At 38.1% G+C, this 18,202-nt stretch overlaps 1 protein-coding gene across 9 annotated transcripts in view; it reads right to left on the bottom strand.

The window, feature by feature from the left end:
* Window positions 1–10,084: 10,084 nt before the first annotated feature.
* Window positions 10,085–18,202, bottom strand: part of FRRS1 (ferric chelate reductase 1) — a 107,358-nt gene continuing 99,240 nt past the window's right edge. For all 9 annotated transcript variants that reach the window (XM_054512721.1, XM_054512722.1, XM_054512718.1 and 6 more), the window contains 7 exons: window positions 17,906–18,018; window positions 16,211–16,297; window positions 14,184–14,281; window positions 13,364–13,422; window positions 12,396–12,539; window positions 11,021–11,082; window positions 10,085–10,938 (listed from right to left, as the gene is read on the bottom strand). In XM_054512721.1, the coding sequence (XP_054368696.1) occupies window positions 10,846–10,938; window positions 11,021–11,082; window positions 12,396–12,539; window positions 13,364–13,422; window positions 14,184–14,281; window positions 16,211–16,297; window positions 17,906–18,018 (656 nt within the window). In that variant the 3' untranslated portion in view covers window positions 10,085–10,845. The remainder of the gene's footprint in view (window positions 10,939–11,020; window positions 11,083–12,395; window positions 12,540–13,363; window positions 13,423–14,183; window positions 14,282–16,210; window positions 16,298–17,905; window positions 18,019–18,202) is intronic.

Genomic DNA, 18,202 nt, shown 5'->3' with positions numbered 1-18,202 from the left:
ACTTTGTACATGACAGCTGACATATTTATTCTTCTTGAAATATTATCTTTTCTTTCATTCAGTTCGGTGTGAACTACATGGTGCAATGACTGATTATGACCTAAGGCTATTAGATGGAGGCCTTCCCATATTCTCAAAGAATACAAATCTAGTCTAATGTTTGACCAATCCTTGTAAAGATGTTAGAAGCCTAATATTAAAACTTAATAGGAATGCATACAGCATGTCATTCCTAAGTGTTCTTGCCAAGATGTTAAATCCTGATTTGAAGAATACACCCATGCCACTTCTCTCCTACTCTACCTTCTTGTACTGTCCTCCACCCAACACTCTCAAAATCCATCTTCACACATCTTCCCCTGGATCATGCCAGTGCATACTACCCAGGTCCCGCAAGTCCTTCAGTGAATAGTCTGTTTCCTCTCAGGGCAGAAACTGAATTTCTCTGGTGAAACTATGGTGAGACCTTATCTTGGTTACTGGTGTGGAGGCAATGAGAGGTCAAAGAAGCAGATTCTGATGAGGACAAGCTTAACACCCTGCCAAGCATCAACCTCAGATCAATTGTTTGCAAGGGGCAGTTGTTCTGTAGCATGAGAAAACTCCTCTCTCTGCTGGCCTGGAATCTGGAAAATGTGGAGGTTCAAATATCAGAGACACTTTGACATAAACACCCCTGTCCCAGGTCCAATGTTCCCATTCCTTCCCTTTCATGGTTCTGACTTTAGCATAAGTGACTTGTAAAATGGCACATTTTTTGTAGCTCTGCCAAACTTGTGATTAAAGCACCGATTTTTGGTTTTGATTGTGCATACACAAATGTTTATTAGAACTGCCTGGCACCTAGCAAATGATCAATAAATGAATGAATAAATGAATGAATGGTTCAGAAAGGAAAAGATGTAGTCTCCAAGGGGGGACTGTGTAATACCAGCTGGCCTCAGGCAACATGAGCCAGAATCTGGCTGGCCGATATCTGGTCCCTTACGAAAAGGCATGGGCCAGGGCTGGTGCATAGAAGTGGCCCAGCATGGCCACAAAATACCGAAGGCTGGAGCTGGTTTTTTATCTAGGGGTGAAGCTGGAACTGCAGTGGAATTGGCTGCCAGGCGAGCAGAGGGGGACTGAGTGCAAAGCTGGAGCTGGTCAGTCAGGGCGGCTAAAGTGAAACTGTACTATCCCACACACCAACCCATTGACTCCTGTGCTCAGTGAATAGAAAGGAAAACTAGAAAATGGAAGTGACGTGCCTTCTTGCGGCTCTTGCCTCGCAGCATCCCTCCACCACCTTCTCTCAGCAAAGCCTAACATTGCATCAAGTGACAAAGGAGAGATGTTTACAGGGTCAAGATCACAAAACAGGGCAAAGGATGCATTTGGAGATGAAACATTAAATGATGATGATAAAGATGAAGCATTAAACTAGCACAGTCCACCCATTTTTATACTCAGCTTCCATATTTATCTTTCCACATAGATTTGAACATTGGAGAAACCAAAACACAACTCTGTTTCCATCTAATAAGATGCTGCTACCTTTTATACAAAGATTTCACCCTCTCCCCAAAGGAGGAGACACACACTCTCAAGAGTCATTGTATCCACAGCTAACTACATTAGACATTACTTTGAAGAACAATTTTAGATGAACAGAAAGATTGAGAAGATAATACAAAGTTTCCATATACCCTGCACCCAGTTTCCCCTATGACTAATTTCTTTATTAGTATGGTACACTTGTTATAATTAAATGAACCAATAATGATACATTATTATTATTATTCTCATAGTTTATTCAAATTTCCTTTGTTTTTACCTGTCCTTTTTTGTTGTTGTTCCAGGATCCCACACAGAAAACATTACTTTTAATTGTCATGTCTACTTTGCTCCTCTTAGATTTTTCTTGTTTTTGATAACCTTGACAATTTTGAAAATTACTGGTCAGATATTTTGCAGGATATCCTTCTGTTGCAAATTGTCTAATGTTTCTCTTATGATTAGAGTGGGGTTGGAGGAGGAAGATCACAGAGGTAAAGTAACATTTTCATTGCATCATATCAAGGGTACAAAATTTCAATAATTTATTCCTGGTGATGTTGACCTTGATCTCCTGGCTCCTGTATGCCTTTGATGTATGCCCCAAAATGTTTTGAATATGAGATGTCTTTCCATTTCATCAGATCTTTAGTTTCTTTCAACGATGTTTTGTAGATTTCAATGTACCAATCTTACATTTCTTGATATTTATTCCTACTTTATTCTTTTTGATGCTATTGTAAATGGAATTATCTCCTTAATTTCAATTTCAGATTGTTCATTGCTTATGTTTGGAAATGCAATTGATTTTTATACATTGACTTGGCATCCCACAACTACAACCTTCCTTAATTCATTTGTTCTAGTAGTTTCTGGATTCCTTAGGATTCTTTTTTTTTTTTTTTTAAGATTTTTTATTTATTTATTTAATTGACAGAGAGAGAGACAGTGGGAGAGGGAGAAGCAGGCTTCCCACCAAGCAAGGAGCCTGATCCGGGGCTTGATCCCAGGACCCTGAGATCATGACCTGAGCCGAAGGCAGTGACTTAAACAACTGAGCCACCCAGGCGCCCCTCCTTAGGATTTTCTATATATAAGATATCTGTATCTGTATATATCTGTAAAGAGTGATAGTTTTACTTCTTCCTTTACAATCTGGATGCCTTTTACTTCTTTTTCTTGCCTAATTGCCCTTGCTAAAACCTCCAATACCATGGAGATGCAAAATGGCTAATGTGTTTGTCTTGTCTTGTTCCTGATCTTAGAAGGAAAATATTCAGTCATTCACCAGCAAGTATGATGTTAGCTATAGGTTGTTCTTAGATAACTTATAATTTTAAAAGAGAAATTCCCTTTTATTTCACATTTGCTGTGTATTTTATATCATGAATGAGTGCTTCTCTTTAATTCTGCCAACTCTTTCTTCATGTGTTTTGAAGTCTGGTAGGAACATAACAATTATGAATGCAGTGTATTCTTGATAAATGAATACTTCAGTCATTAAGAAAGGTCTCCTTTTATCTCTAATAATACTCTTGGCTGGAAATGAATTTATCTAGCATAAATACAGACATTTCAGCCCCCTTGTTCTTACTATTTTATAGTATACCTTTTTTCACTCATTTGCTTTCAACCCATCTGCCTCTTTATATTTAAGTCACATCATGGGTTTTCCTTTATCAGTCTGACATTCTCTGCCCTTTAATTGGAGTATTTAGTCCACTAATGTTTAATGTGATTATTAACATGGTTGAGTTTTGGCCTACCATTTTATTATTTGTTCTCTATCCCCTCTGTTTTTCCTCCTTTATTTTTCCTTTCTTGCCTTTCAAAGTTAAATAATTTTAGAATTCCATGTTAAGTCTTTTTTTGGCTTTTTATATATGTCTTATTTTTTTCTCTAGGAATTACAATATACATTCTTAACTTTTTGCATTAGAACTGAGAACTAACATTGTACAACTTTAAATAAAATGCAGACATTTTGCAACTACTATATAGGTCCATTATCCTTTCCCATCTTTTATACTAACTTGTTATATGTAGTACATTCACCTATATTATAAGCCCCCATGAAACAATGTAGGCTTTTTTGTTTGCTTGCTTTAAACAGACATATTTATTATAAAGAATTTAAATGGGAAAAGCCCAAAAAGCATTTTATATTTACCAATTATTTACCATTTTGAGTGCTCTTCGTTCCATTCTGAGGATCCATGCTCCCATTTAGTATCACTTCTCTTTAGCCTGCAGAACTTCCTTTTGCATTTCTTATAGTTCAAACGTGCTAGCAACAAATTCTCTTAGATGTCTTTCACCCAAAAATGTCATCATTTTGCCCTCATTCTTTTTTTAAAAAATATTGTATTTATTTTTTGAGATAGATAGGTAGAGAGAGAGCACAAGTCGGGGGGGGGGCGGTAGGATTGGGCAGAGGGAGAGGGAAAAGCAGGCTCTGCTGAGCAGGGAGCCCAACATGAAGCTCAATCCCAGGACCCTGGGATCACGACCTGAGCTAAAGGCAGACACTTAACCAACTGAGCCACCCAGGTGCCCCCGTTTTGCCCTCACTCTTGAAGGATTTTTTTTTTTCAGGTAGAATTCTTGATGACTTTTTCTTTCAGCACTTTGAAGATGTTCTACTTTCTCTGGTCTCTATATATTCCTATGAGAAGTCAGATGTTAAATCATTGTTTCCCTGTATATAATCCCTCCTTTTTCTCTTTCTCATTTCAAGATTTGCTCTATGTTTTTTTTGCTTTCAAAAGCTTGACTATGATTTTAAAAAGCGTAACTGCCTTCATTTTTTTTTGCTGAAGTTGTTTTCCTGCATCATGAGTGAGTAAAGTTAAGCTTTTTAGCATATTTGGGGATTTTCCAGTCATAATCTCCTCAGATTCTCCTCTCCTTCTTAGATAACACCTAAAGATGCTATTATTTAACAGGTCCCAGAGACTCTGTTCAATTCTTTTCCAAATTTTTTTCCTTCTTCTCTTAAAACATTAGACAATCTCTATTGATCTGTCTTCAAGTTCATGGGTTTTTTTCTTTGTCATCTCCATTCTGATATTAATTCCCTCCAGGGAATTTTTCAAATAGTTTTATTTTTTCAGCTCTCCAATTTCTATATGGTCCTTCTGTATTGTTTCTATTTCTATGCATATTTTTTTATTTATAGCAAGCATATATTCTTTTACATCATGAGAATAGTTATAATAGATGCTTTAAAATCCTTATCTACTGAATCTAATCATCTAAGAAATCTTTAAGGTTGGTCTTCATTGATTATTCTTTCTTTAAAGCATGGGTTGAAAAACTATAGCCCATAGGCGAAATCCATCCCAAATCCTGTTTGTGTATGTTTTTGTATGTTTTTCCATGGCCCACAAGCTAAAAATGGTTTCTCAAATTTTTGAAGAATTAGTTAAAAAACAAAACAAGAAAACCATATATATATATTCTACAGAGACCATACGTAGTTCACAATGCCTAAAATATTACTTATCAAGCCCTTTAGAGAAAAAGATAGCCAACCTTTACTTTGGAGAATGGGTCAGAATTTCCTGGTTCTTCTTACCTTAGGTAGTTCTGGATTATCATCTGTACATCATAAAATATTAGGTTATAAAAATACCGGATTCTCAGGGCACCTGGGTGGTTCAGTCAGTTAAGCATCCGACTCTTGATTTCAGCTCAGGCCGTGATCTCATGGGTCATGGGATTGAGCCCCATGTGGGCTCCACACTTGGGGGAGTCTGCTTCTCTCCTTCTCCCTCTCCCTCTGTCCCTGCACCCCCCACACACATATGTTCTCTCTCTCTCTCAAATAAATAATCTTTATAGAAAAATACTGGATTCTCTTATTTTTCTCCATTGAATGCTCCTTCATTGGAAATGAAGCAATTAACTTTTCCAATTAACTGGGTTAGAACGCAAACTGTTTCTTGTGTTACAGCTCCAATCTCAGGTCAACTTTTTTTCTTTGCTCTAACTGCTTTGTGTTTGCTTCACTCATGTGAACATATCCAAGGTTCAACCAGAGCTTTTGGCAAATAGGAATTGGGATCTCCTCTTTCATGTTTTCTTTCCAAGATCACCTCACCCCTCCCCCCGACAGCGGTAGTTGGCCCAGCCATCAGTCCTCTGGTTTCCTCTTCCAGAAGCACTGTGGTTCCCCTGCCACCCAGCACCGCACACAGTTGACTACAACTGCCCAGAACTTAAAAACTTTGAAAACAGGGCACTCTAAACAATTTGCCTCCTCTGAGTGTGGACTCCTCTCCAGCATCCTCCTACTTCTGTTCACTCTCTGGAACCCTCACATAGCTACTTTTTTGAAGTTTACACTAGTTTTCTGGAGGAGAGTCAGTTTGGCAGGATCTCACCCGGCCATTATTGGCTGTACATATTTAAGGCGCATGGGTTCAGGAAATTCTTATACCAAGAATTTGATTACCATATAGCAGTGTCTGAGGACAAATCAGAAAATGTGTTTAGGTCCTTACAGGAAACCCAGAGTACAATAACAATTTCTTTTACACATGAATAAGACATCATATGAGGAAGATATACTTCTAAAGATATGTTCCAGAGACTTTTTCTCCCCTAAACTAGAGGTATATAACCAGGCATAACATAAAATTCCATTAACTTCTTTGATAATGAGATAACGAAGCTGATACCAAGTTTAGGGCCAGCAAAAACCCCAGGTCCTTCCACCCAAAGGTATAATCCAAAAGCAGTAATAAGACAAATATTTGGGGGCGCCTGGGTGGCTCAGTTGGTTAAGCCACTGCCTTCGGCTCAGGTCATGATCCTGGAGTCCCAGGATCAAGTCCCGCATCCGGCTCCCTGCTCAGCAGGGAGTCTGCTTCTCCCTCTCCCGCTCCCCCCTCTTGTGCTCTGTCTCTAAAATAAATAAATAAAATCTTTAAAAAAAAAAAAAGACAAATATTTTTTTAATGGTGGTGATAGTCACACAACATAAAATAACCATTTTATAGTGGACAATTTAGTGGCATTTCTCACATTCACAATGTTGTACAACTATCACCTCTATCTCCAAAACTTTTCCATCACTCCAAAATAAAATCTTACTCCCGGTATGCAATTACTCATTCCCTCCTCCCCCACTTTCAAGACTATGGCAACCACCACTCTGCTGTCTCTATGAATTTACCTGTTCTGGATATTTCATGTAAGTGGAATCATAATATGTGACCTTTTACATCTGACTTCTTCCACTTACTATAGTGTTTTGAAGGTTCATCCACATTATAGCATGTAGTAGTACCTCATTCCTTTCTATGGCTGATAATACTCTCTTATATGTATGACCACAATTTGTTTATCCATTCACCTGTTGATGGACATGTGGGCTAGTTCCACCATTTGGCTATTGTGACTAGTGCTGCTATGAACACCAAATTTCTTTTGTTTCTTTGTTTTTTATTGTTAAAAATATGCATAACACAACATTTACCATTTTAACCATTTTTAAGTGTACAATTCATTGCATCAAATACATTCAGTATTATGCAAGCATAACCACAACCAATCTCCAGAACTATTTCATCATCCCAAACAGAAACTCTGTTTTATTTTTTTTTTTTTTAAGATTTTATTTATTTATTTGACAGAGAAAGAGACAGTGAGAGAGGGAACACAAGCAGGGGGAGTGGGAGAGGGAGAAGAAGACTTCCTACATAGCAGGGAGCCTGATGAGGGGCTCAATCCCAGGACCTTGGGATCATGACCTGAGCTGAAGGCAGACGCTTAACAGCTGAGCCACCCAGGCGCCCCAGAAACTGTTTTAAATGTTTAAACATTCCCTCTTCTCCCTCAGCTCCTGGTAATCACAGCTCTACTTTCTTCTCTATGAAATTTAACAAGTCTAGATACTTCAAATAAATAAAATCACACCCTGGTTGTCCATTTATGCTTAGCTATTTCACTGAGCATAATGTTTTCATGGTGAAAATCAAAACTTTTTATAAAACAAAAATATACATTTTATATGCAAAAAGGACTCAAGTTTAACACTGTAATCAAACAGCACCAACGTCATCAATAACATGTACAAAGCAACTTTTGTTGAAATCACTTCATTCATTCCTCACAACTGCCCTGTGAGGAACCAGGTTCAGAGAAGACATAAGTCACTTGCCCAAGGATAGGCAACTTGTAATATAAACATGCACACAAAGATCTTCCAACTCCATTCCCAAACTCCTGGTCCTTTTTACTTTTTTTTTATTTTTTTGAAGATTTTATTTATTTATTTGAGAAAGAGAGAGCACATGAGCAGGTGGGGGGGGGAACCGAGGGAGAGGGAGAAGCAGGCTCCCCGCTGAGCAGGGAGCCCAACACAGGATCAGTCCCAGGATCCCGAGATCATGACCTGAGCTGAAGGCAGGCTCTTAAGCAACTGAGCCACCCAGTCGCCCCAATCCCAATCCTTTTTAATTGACAGGATCAGCTGCCTCATAGCCCAATACCACACCACTCATAAGGATGGTCAGGAGAGACCCATGTGGAAGGGACAGCCAGGGAAGGCTCCAAGGACAAGGAAGATTTTGAGATAGAACTTGATAAACTAGCTTTTGCTAGAAAGAGAGAAACACAATGGGCATTCTAGGCATCATCATGACCATCAGGGACCTGGGTGCAGATGAGCCTGGGTACTGGGCAAGGAGGAAAGAAGCAGGATATGGATAGGAACAGGGTGTATCCTAATCAAATTTGAGAAGCGCTTAGAAGACTCCTATCTTTCATTCCCATCTATAATGGATTATCTTAAACAAGGACATTTGTTCTTCTTTTTTCCTGCTTTAGCAGAACACAGAGATAAATAACATTTCAGCCAAAAGCTACATGTGCCCCTAGAGCTTCCTAGCTGGCACTGACTGCCGGTCGGCACCGTCTTTTTTCACTGCATCCCGGACTGAGGCCGGATGTGGAAGGGATGAATATCACTTCACACACATTGCAGCCAAAATCCTGATTGAAATCAAGTAAGCACTAAAGGGATTTTGATTCATTTATTCGCCAACTTATGCCATAGGCTACCTACACCCTTAAGATTCATTTCCACAGAGCAGAAAATAATAAAAGCAAAAAATAGCCTCAGCTGTGAATGCTACCCCAACCGTAGTTTTCGAGAATTTGTTTCATCTTTTCCAAAAAACATACTTTTATTTTATAGAGGAAATCATCTTTAGGAAGAAAACTTATGATTTTGATCACTGGGGGCAACACTGCTGAAGATCTAAAGACATTTAGTTTTACAATCACTCCTATCAAAAGAAGTTGTAAAAAAAATTGTTTATTACAAAAACAAAAAAAATAATGACAGGAGTAAAAAATAAGCATTTTTCAATCTGTGGATATCAACCATTCATAAGCAGAAAAATCATAATTTGGTATTAATAAAATGGTGTCTTTATCAAGATTAAATAAGAAAGACTTTTTGGACAACTCTGTATATCAATTGATGATACAGCAAAATAGTGCCAACAGATGAATCAGGGAAAAAGAAAAAGTTAAAATATCTTAGCCTCAGTACTAGAGACCCAATAAAGTCACAGATTTGAAAACTAAACACCAAGGTTCATTTTCCCTTTAAAGGAAGTTTTCTTTGTCATATACAGAATATAATTTATTAAAAGAAATTTATTAACCTTTAAGCCCCATATAATTGAAAACTGGAGGAAAATATTTTAGTGCACACTTAATTTTCTATATTTAAAAAAAATGTTTTTAATGAAAGTATTTAAAATGAAAGTTTAGACTGTAAATAGCCTGGCACTCACAGAACATGAACACAGAAGATCCACATCTCAACCCTAAGCTATTTACGATAAACACCTATATAAGGAACAAAACTAAAACTTCCATATCATTTTACCCCATAAAAGATGTAGCAAACACAGACAAGGCTATTATTTACACCAAAAACAAATGAGGTCCTTGGACTAAGCAGAAACTATAAGATAATCAGACAGAACACCTAAAAAATAAAACATGCCTTCCTAAATATTTTTTTAGGAATGTCCAGTTTTGCTTGCTTCCTCTGCTTAAGATAGTTATATTCATTTATCACAGGGTCAGATGAACGTAAAGGGAACTACCAAGCAATAGTTACAATCATGGTTAGAAAACAAACAGAAATGTAACCAGAAAAATAATAATAGTCCCTAATTTCAGTTTCTAACTCACAACCCCAGCCCCCTCTCCCTCCCAAAAAAGGCAGAAACTTTTCAAATAAAGATTAAGAGTTGGTGAATTTAAGGGAAATGCCACTCCATGGTATTACCTAAGTACTAAAAATGAGTTAACACAATGAACAGGAACAAAGCAGTACTTTGGTATTATGGCGCCACCCACTGGCTAGAAGTCCTCATAGCAAATATGAAATCCAACCATTAAAAAAGAGATTATTGGAGTAGGAAGGAAAATATTCTAATTCATTACACCATCAGGAACTTCTAACAAAAAAGAACCATCCATATTATTTATTACCACTAAGAAAGAGAGTAACTGCTAAATATATTCACAAGGGTAAATTTTATTATTTTTGAAATGCAAGTCTACAATCTCCAAAAGCTAGGACTTAATCTTAAGAGTCAAAACAATTAATATATAAAATGTCCTTTCAGCCCTGTAACTGAATATATAAATACAGTCTTAAGCAGAAGATGCACACTTGCATTTCACTGCTAAGAAATTCTAATATCCATAATATATTTAAATGTTAATACAATGTAAGTTAGCCCCACTTCCACCTTTACCAGAGAAGTAAAGAATACAAAGAAAAAAGGACATGTCCAAAAAACTGGACTGAAAAACACAGTTTCTCAAAAAAATGTCCTAAGAAAGACCATTCAGATAAACTAGCATAAATATTGGCTTTAAAACAGCACCTTTATAGTCCAAAATATATTCACTTTAATACAATCTCCATTTCCTCCAAATAACATCATTTCTGCCTTTCCAAACAGTTCTCTTCTTAAATGCTAACATTCTAAAAATCTCATCATGAAAAATATCTGAGAGTCATTTCTCCTCAAGGATAACCTTCCCTGGTAACACTCAGAGCCACACATAAAGGCTTGATGTCCTTTTTAGAGTCCATAGGACCCTGCTAAAAGTTGATCTCTAAAGACCGCTACTCAGAATTCCTCTACAGATATGACCTGCTCTTCTAATTCAGAATTCATGAATATGCTCCAAGCAGTCAGTATAAGCTTCAAGTTTCTTTGGCTTAATGATCATTATCATCTGGTCTGCAAAGCCAAGGTCTTTGCTTGCTCAGAGTTGGTTGATTGCAGATAAGAAGATGATGAGAAAAGTCACATTCCCACAGATATAAACTGCAAACACCACCTTTTTAAAAGCATGACCCTGAAAGAAAAAATTGAGACGTGAAAGAAAGAAACAACTATCATTGAAGTTTGTGTCAGTAAATAAGAAAAGGAGGACTTACTTCTGCTTCAGCTACAGTAAATGACTGAAGGATCTGAATTCTGGCATCATCCAATATTTCAACTGTCAAAAACAACAACGTAAGTTTGTAAGGCTTGTGAGTATGCCGGTAAACTAACTTTCAAAAAAAAAAAGTCCTGATGTGTAGCATTTGTTGATTTCTAGGTGTATATTCTCCCATATCAAGCTACCAAATGTTGCAAACTTCCTGAACATGTAAGGCTCTCACAAATTGGGACAAGTGGGCTACAGAACATATTTGTCAAGGGACTTGAAATATGCCTCTTCTCCTGGTCAATAAACACCATATCAAAGTCTTAACAGACCATGTTTTAAGTATGTATGTATTTTAAATAGCAAGCCATAATTCAGTGGTCATCAGAAACCCCATGTATGTGACCCTGTTGAGAACCAAAAATGGCAGGATAGATATTTACTACTCGGCTCCTAAAAGCTGCCCAGGCTCCTAGATTCACAACAAAGAGGTCTTATTTTTAAAAGGCCACCTTAACTTATCATTTAGGGGGGTGGAAACTAAATAAGACACAAAGGACACAGCCCAGAAGCCAAGCTAGTTTAAAATGTCACGTAGTCTCTACTAATGTCTCCATTCCTAATGGCTATAGGTATCTTGACCCTGCCTAAGGCCCATTTCGTACTAAGATCAAAATGGACTGGCCACTAGAAAGTCATGGTAAAAGAATTCTTCCCCTCTAGCTTGCCTAGTTAGCTAGCTATATATGATGTACATGACAACTGAAGTGTTAGTACACAGTAAGTTTATCAAATAGGCAAAACCTGCCTGCAGCTTTGCCCTCTGTTGACTTTAGGCATCTCTTCTTCCTCCATTTCTGAGTTCTCTCAGCTCCATGCATTCAGGATTCTCAGTGTGGACTGGCTCCAAGTCAGACCAGCATTATAAAAAAAGACTTCTTCCCTAAAACCTAAAATCGTTCCCTTTTTTCCCTCATAAATTGTAATACTGGGTGCCTGGGTGGCTCAGTTGGTTAAGCGACTGCCTTCGGCTCAGGTCATGATCCTGGAGTCCCGGGATCGAGTCCCGCATCGGGCTCCCTGCTCAGCAGGGAGTCTGCTTCTCCCTCTGACCCTCCTCCCTCTCATGCTCTCTGTCTCTCATTCTCTCTCTCGCAAATAAATAAAAAATCTTAAAAAAAAATTTTTTTAAAAATTGTAATACTAATGAGTATAAAAAACAAGAGCAGAATATTTCCATGAGTTCTAACACTGACTAATCACCACAGACAGTTTTAGTGAGCTATCCTGTAAGAGCCAACCATCAGTATCTAGAAACTAATCACATTCCTAGAGTTTGTATAAAGGTGATTCTATATAACATGGCTGTTTGAGCAGGTTACCTTTTCGAGAAAGTCGGTAGGCATGTATCTCCAGAACAATCTCCACCCCAACATGCCAGGCTACAAATCCAATCATTGTATAGGTTTTCCATGGGCCAGGAAGATCTAGTCCTGGTAAATCCATTCCCAGGAACATTGCTGCCACTACATTTATAAGAAAAATATATATATTCAAATGTAGTCACCCTCAAGAGAGGTAATTATGTGTGTATTATATCAAGTAAAACACAGTAAAAGAGTTTATGAGCTGAATTAGACTAATATTTAAGACCAAATAATTAACTTAATCTTTTTTTAATTGTAAGACTAGAAACGGTAAGATGGGAAATTAAATTATGATCTATCAATTGTTTAAAAAGAGACACTCAAACTTTCCAAAATGTTTTAAGTCTGTAATGTAGGAAAGGGAGAAAAGTATGGAAATCATTGTTGACTATGATGTTGACTCCTGCTTCCACGAAGAACCCCCAAAGACTATCAAAATGTAAGAATAGGAGGTGTCAGTTTATGTATTTATTATACAAAGCATCAAAATACATTGGATAACCACACCTGACTTTTGAAAATCACCCTTCCCTGGAAGGTACCATCTCCATGGAAAGGACCTGCAGACAGAAGGCTGGGACGCCCACAGCCCACCTCAGCCCAACTCACAAATGGCCCTCAACTTGAGCGTTTGGCCATTAGCACAGCTTATTCTGTGGGCAAAGGCAAATGCTAAAAAAAAAAGAGTCGTAGAAGGAAAGTTTTAAGGCCATTTCAAAAACCTTAAACTTAAAACTGAAAAAATGACTTAAATAGTCACCTCAAGAAATTACTTTCTGGATTTCAATGTTTAAGACTGATCTCTCCTCAACAACCAATTACTCCAATTACTAATACATCTAAAAATCATTTAAGCCAAATTACCATCTGCAATATAAACAACCAGCAATTATATATGAATAAGTGGCATCACAATTACTTACCTGCTATTATTCTAGCAGCTGTGCCCATACTCCAATGAGTCCAGTTAAACATTGGCCTTCTACCAAATAAAGAACCAGTCAGTATTTTCAAAAGTGACAGAACTACAATTAATTCCCAAGAGAATAAAAAGCACAAAATTTCCCTTATTGCCTCGGAATTAGGTATCTGAAATACATTTTAAAACCATTTAAAGTAAATATAATTTATCACTGAATTTTATAACATGCAAAGTGTTTTCACTTAAAAAGGAGTTAGTTTTTAAAAAAAAAAAAAAAAGAAGATAGCAGGAAGGGAAGAATGAAGAGGGGGAAATCGGAGGGGGAGACAAACCATGAGAGACTATGGACTCTGAGAAACAAACTGAGGGTTCTAGAGGGGAGGGGGTGGGGGGATGGGTTAGCCTGGTGATGGGTATTAAAGAGGGCACGTACTGCATGGAGCACTGGGTGTTATACGCAAACAATGAATCATGGAACACTACATCAAAAACTAATGATGTAGGGGCACCTGGGTGGCTCAGTCGTTAAGCGTCTGCCTTCGGCTCAGGTCATGATCCCAGGGTCCTGGGATTGAGCCCTGCATCAGGTTCCTTGCTCGGCAGGGAGCCTGCTTCTCCCTCTCCCATTCCCCCTACTTGTGTTCCCTCTCTAGCTCTCTCTCTCTCTGTGTCAAATAAATAAAATCTTTAAAAAAAAAAAAAAACTAATGATGTAATGTATGGTGATTAACATAACATAATAATTAAAAAAAAAAAAGGAATTAGTTTGCCAAATAATGATATCCACATTAAGACCATTTATATATAAAAGCTCTAAGTACCTTGGGTCATGTAAAGTTGGCCTGAAGGCTGCCAAAAGAGGCTGAAGAACTGCTAAAATCATCACTATACAACCAAGATACGGGTGATAACCTGCATACTGAACAAAGTTACATGATTTTAATGGTCTCGATCTCACCCATCAATGTAAATCCTCAAGTTAAAAATAATACACACAGATGATGTATTCTTAGCGTTTTTCTGTAGCTTAAAACATTTACTAATAAGAACAGGCACCATTCACTGAGCACCTACTGTATACCAGGCATGTACTTTATATACATTATTACTGATGCTCACTACAATGCTTGACAGTTATCAATACCCCACTTTCATGGGGAACTGAGGCTTAGAGATAACAAGCAGTCTGTCCAACGACATAGAGTGTGTAAATTGGTTGTGGTGGAATCCATGTAAGGTGCTGCCTCTCCCCCATCAGGATGTTAGATGATCACCAACTCTAGTACAGCCCACCTAGGACTAGTTAGTATCCCCATGTCAAGGGCAATCACCCCAGTGTACGGTAATTTTGTTTAGAACTCTGTGTTTCCCTGAGCTGAAGGTTCTATATGATTCCCTATAACTCCAATGCTTAACAGAGCTTTAATCACTCAACAAATGTGGATTAAATGAATAACCTGTATAGCCACTGCATTAAAATCTTAGCTCCTCTGTTCAGAATGGAGGGATAACCTGAGAAAAAACATCAACAAAGTATCGCAACACTGTCAGCTCCACTCCTCTCTTAGAAATGCTACATGCCTGCTCAAAACAGCAGACGGTAGATCGCTTGGCACAATTATTCCACTTAAAAACTTAAGAGACTAAGGAGATGTTCTAACCTGTGACATGTTTAGGTGGGGGAATATTACAGTCTGTTGTCACTGACTGCCATGCTTGGGTAGGCTCTAAAATCTGTGATCTAGAACAAGGGTATAATGGTTTCTAAGCCATGATGGGATGCTTTGGTCAAGAAGAACAGTAAGCTGACAAAAGAACATTACAAAAACACGCTCAAGCTATGGACTCGGTTATAGACGGATAAAATTATAACCAGGACCATGGAGAGGGAAAGGGCCTCTGTTTCATAAAACGACAGTAACAGCAGCAATGAAATTCCTACATGTGCTTAGAATGTGCACAAAACTGTCCTAAGTGCTTTCAGCTAATTAACTCTCAATTCTCAAAAAGCCTGTGACATGGCTACTATAGTCTCCCCTTTATATGATCCAATTCATAAATGGCAAAGACTGCAAACTACAAAGCTCACAAAATAAGCATTACCCTTGTCCCAAATACCTGCATAAAATAAGGTTCTGATGTCTAGATTCATATGAAGATTTTCATCATTTCCTTTAAAAAAAATAGGTTGACCAATTTAGAAACTACCTAAAAAGCAGGAGGGAGGTTTCCTAGACCCAAGATTCATCAATCTTGCCCTTATAGCAACAACCGGAATGGAAATATCAAAGTTTGAGATCGAATTCTGACTGGATATGAAATTGGAGAAATGTCATGGGAAGCACAGATCTGACCTTAGGTATATTACTTATTCTTGGTAAGCCTTATTCATTCATTCAATACTTACTGAGGACCTACTACATACCAGAAGCTGCTCTGGGTGCTGAAGAATCACTGGTGCGCATACCAGTAAATATCTTCGCTCTAACATTCGCTTAGTGGTAATCATAGTATTAGTTAGAGAAAACCACTTACAAAGTTCACGTTCCTTAGATAGCACACTGAATTTTCACTGCTCCATAGTGAGAAAACTCACCCAAGCTATGTAGAGTATCCATAACATTTGATGCAGCCTAAAAATATATTTCATTATCAAGTAATCTGCAATGACATCCTCACTCTATTCCCTGACCCCCCAGCCATATGGAAGAGTTGCCAGATGATTAAAAAAAGGAAAGAGAGATGTACGCAGAAATATCTTTTAACCTCTCATTTGAGAATGAAACAGCAACCTCCTCTGACATCAAAATGAATTTATATAAAAACATCCTGTTTGAGAGATACCTACCCAACTCCAGCCTCCTCTGTAAACAAAAGGCAGAACAAAAGCAATGCAGGTAAGGGCGGTGGTCATGAGCATGAGCATCCGATGCACCTGCAAGGGTGAAATATAACCATGAGAATACAATTAACCAGGTAAGAGGAAGGAGTTGGCGTTACTGTGGCAAGAAGACTGAGGGGTGGGATTCACTGAAGGCAGGCATTCGATGGACATCTCATCACCATTTGCTGTGAGTTAAAAAAAAAAAAAAAAAAACTTAGTAAACGACTGAACTTAAAGAAAACTCTAAGCTGCCATCCTCGTCATTCAAAAGCATTTGCCAAGACTTCACCTGCACAGAGCAGCATTAATGGCTATTTCACACACGGAGCATACCTACTTGCCAAAAGTCCTTCCTTTCCTTCCTTTATTAAGTTCCACCACCAAGCACAGTGCTGTACCAGATACCATCAAACAGCAAGGAAACAGAAAATACTGTCTCCCGAGAAGCTTCGCATACAAGTGAGGAGATGAAACATTTATGAAATGTCATTCATTGTCTAAATCATGCAAGTGGAATGACACTGTTAATTGAGTATGTCAGGATAAATGATGCAAACAAAAACTATCTCAGGGAAAGGAGAACACATAATCACTCTATATATCGCACTACATATAGAGACAGCAGAGTTTTAAAGGCAGTAGAGAACCGAATTGGTAAAGTGGAGACAGAAAGAATTTTCCAATTGGGAATATCCATACGAGCAGATGAGAGAGAGAACGAGAGAGTGAAATCAAAGGCAGAGACAGAGGCGAGCAAGGTGCATAGCAGTAGTGAGAACATATAAAACAGACTGACCCTGTCAGCCAATAGTGAGAAACCAGGTTAGATAAGGTAAGTCTTAAAGGCTACAAACTTATATGTACATAAAGTTTCAAGAATACTCCTTATAAAGTTCAAACTGTTCCAATAAACAGTATTTTCTCAAAAGCAGACATGTACACGCTATCTCAACATAGACACATTGATCTTCCACTATACGTGCAACATCTATACTCCGTGACATGTGAAAGAGAAGGTTGTTTTGCTTTGTTTTGAGGCGTGCTTATTGACTCTTGTCTTTCTATGAAGAGTCTGCCTCCTCATCCCATGCAAAGGGGCAGCATGAAAAAAAACACTTCTAGTTCCTCTTCCCACCTACAGAGTAGACAGATGATCTTGAGTAGTGAGTTAGGGACAGTCTAACATTCATTGGCATCAACCAGAGGCCAGACCTCTGTTCGGAAATGCATTAACCCTCGCTACTTCTTTCTTCGGCTCTCCCATCCGCCTTGACCTATCTGTACTCAGTGAGAGCAGTGAATGAATGCTCTTCCAGGCTCTACCCTCGTCCAACAGACATGTAAGTCAGGATCTTTTGGGTCCCAAAGTCTATGTTGCAAAGGGATGCACATGGTCCTGAGACATTCTCCAATCCAGCCTGACCCTCATAAAGCTGTCTCTATTTTGACCACCATCAAGTATCTTATGTCTCTTCTCAACTGGTTAGGAAGCCAAAGAGCAAAATGAAGGAATTATTAGGATTCCACAACTACAACAACTATAACCACAAAAAAAAAAAAAAAAGAAAGAAAGGAAAAGAAACCCACATACTATGTATGTTTTCATGTTGCAGTGTTCAAATAATATGGAAATTGCATTAAACTTTTTCTCCCACCTACCTGAAACCAAGCTGCTTGACCAAAGAAAGCCTTTGACCACACAGATTTGAAGAACCGAGCAATGAGCACACCTATGCCCACGGTAGTCATCCATGCCACAAACATTAAGGCACCTGCAGGTGGGAAAATAAAAGGGTTGAAAACACAAACCACGCTGTTTCTTAAAGGGCCATGCCAAATGCTCAGAACATGGAAAACAACTAAGGAAATACATTCAATGAACGTAAGCATAACCTAAAAACATCCTGCATATCATAGCTTTTACCGCCACCATTACTACTTCTAACAGCTAACACT

Source organism: Mirounga angustirostris, unplaced genomic scaffold, assembly GCF_029215605.1.
Source record: "Mirounga angustirostris isolate CCGP_5_RB_7025 unplaced genomic scaffold, mMirAng1.0.hap1 SCAF_4, whole genome shotgun sequence".
NCBI lineage: Eukaryota > Metazoa > Chordata > Mammalia > Carnivora > Phocidae > Mirounga > Mirounga angustirostris.
The sequence above is the reverse complement of the archived record's forward strand: the minus strand, read 5'-3'. Positions and strand labels throughout refer to the sequence as shown.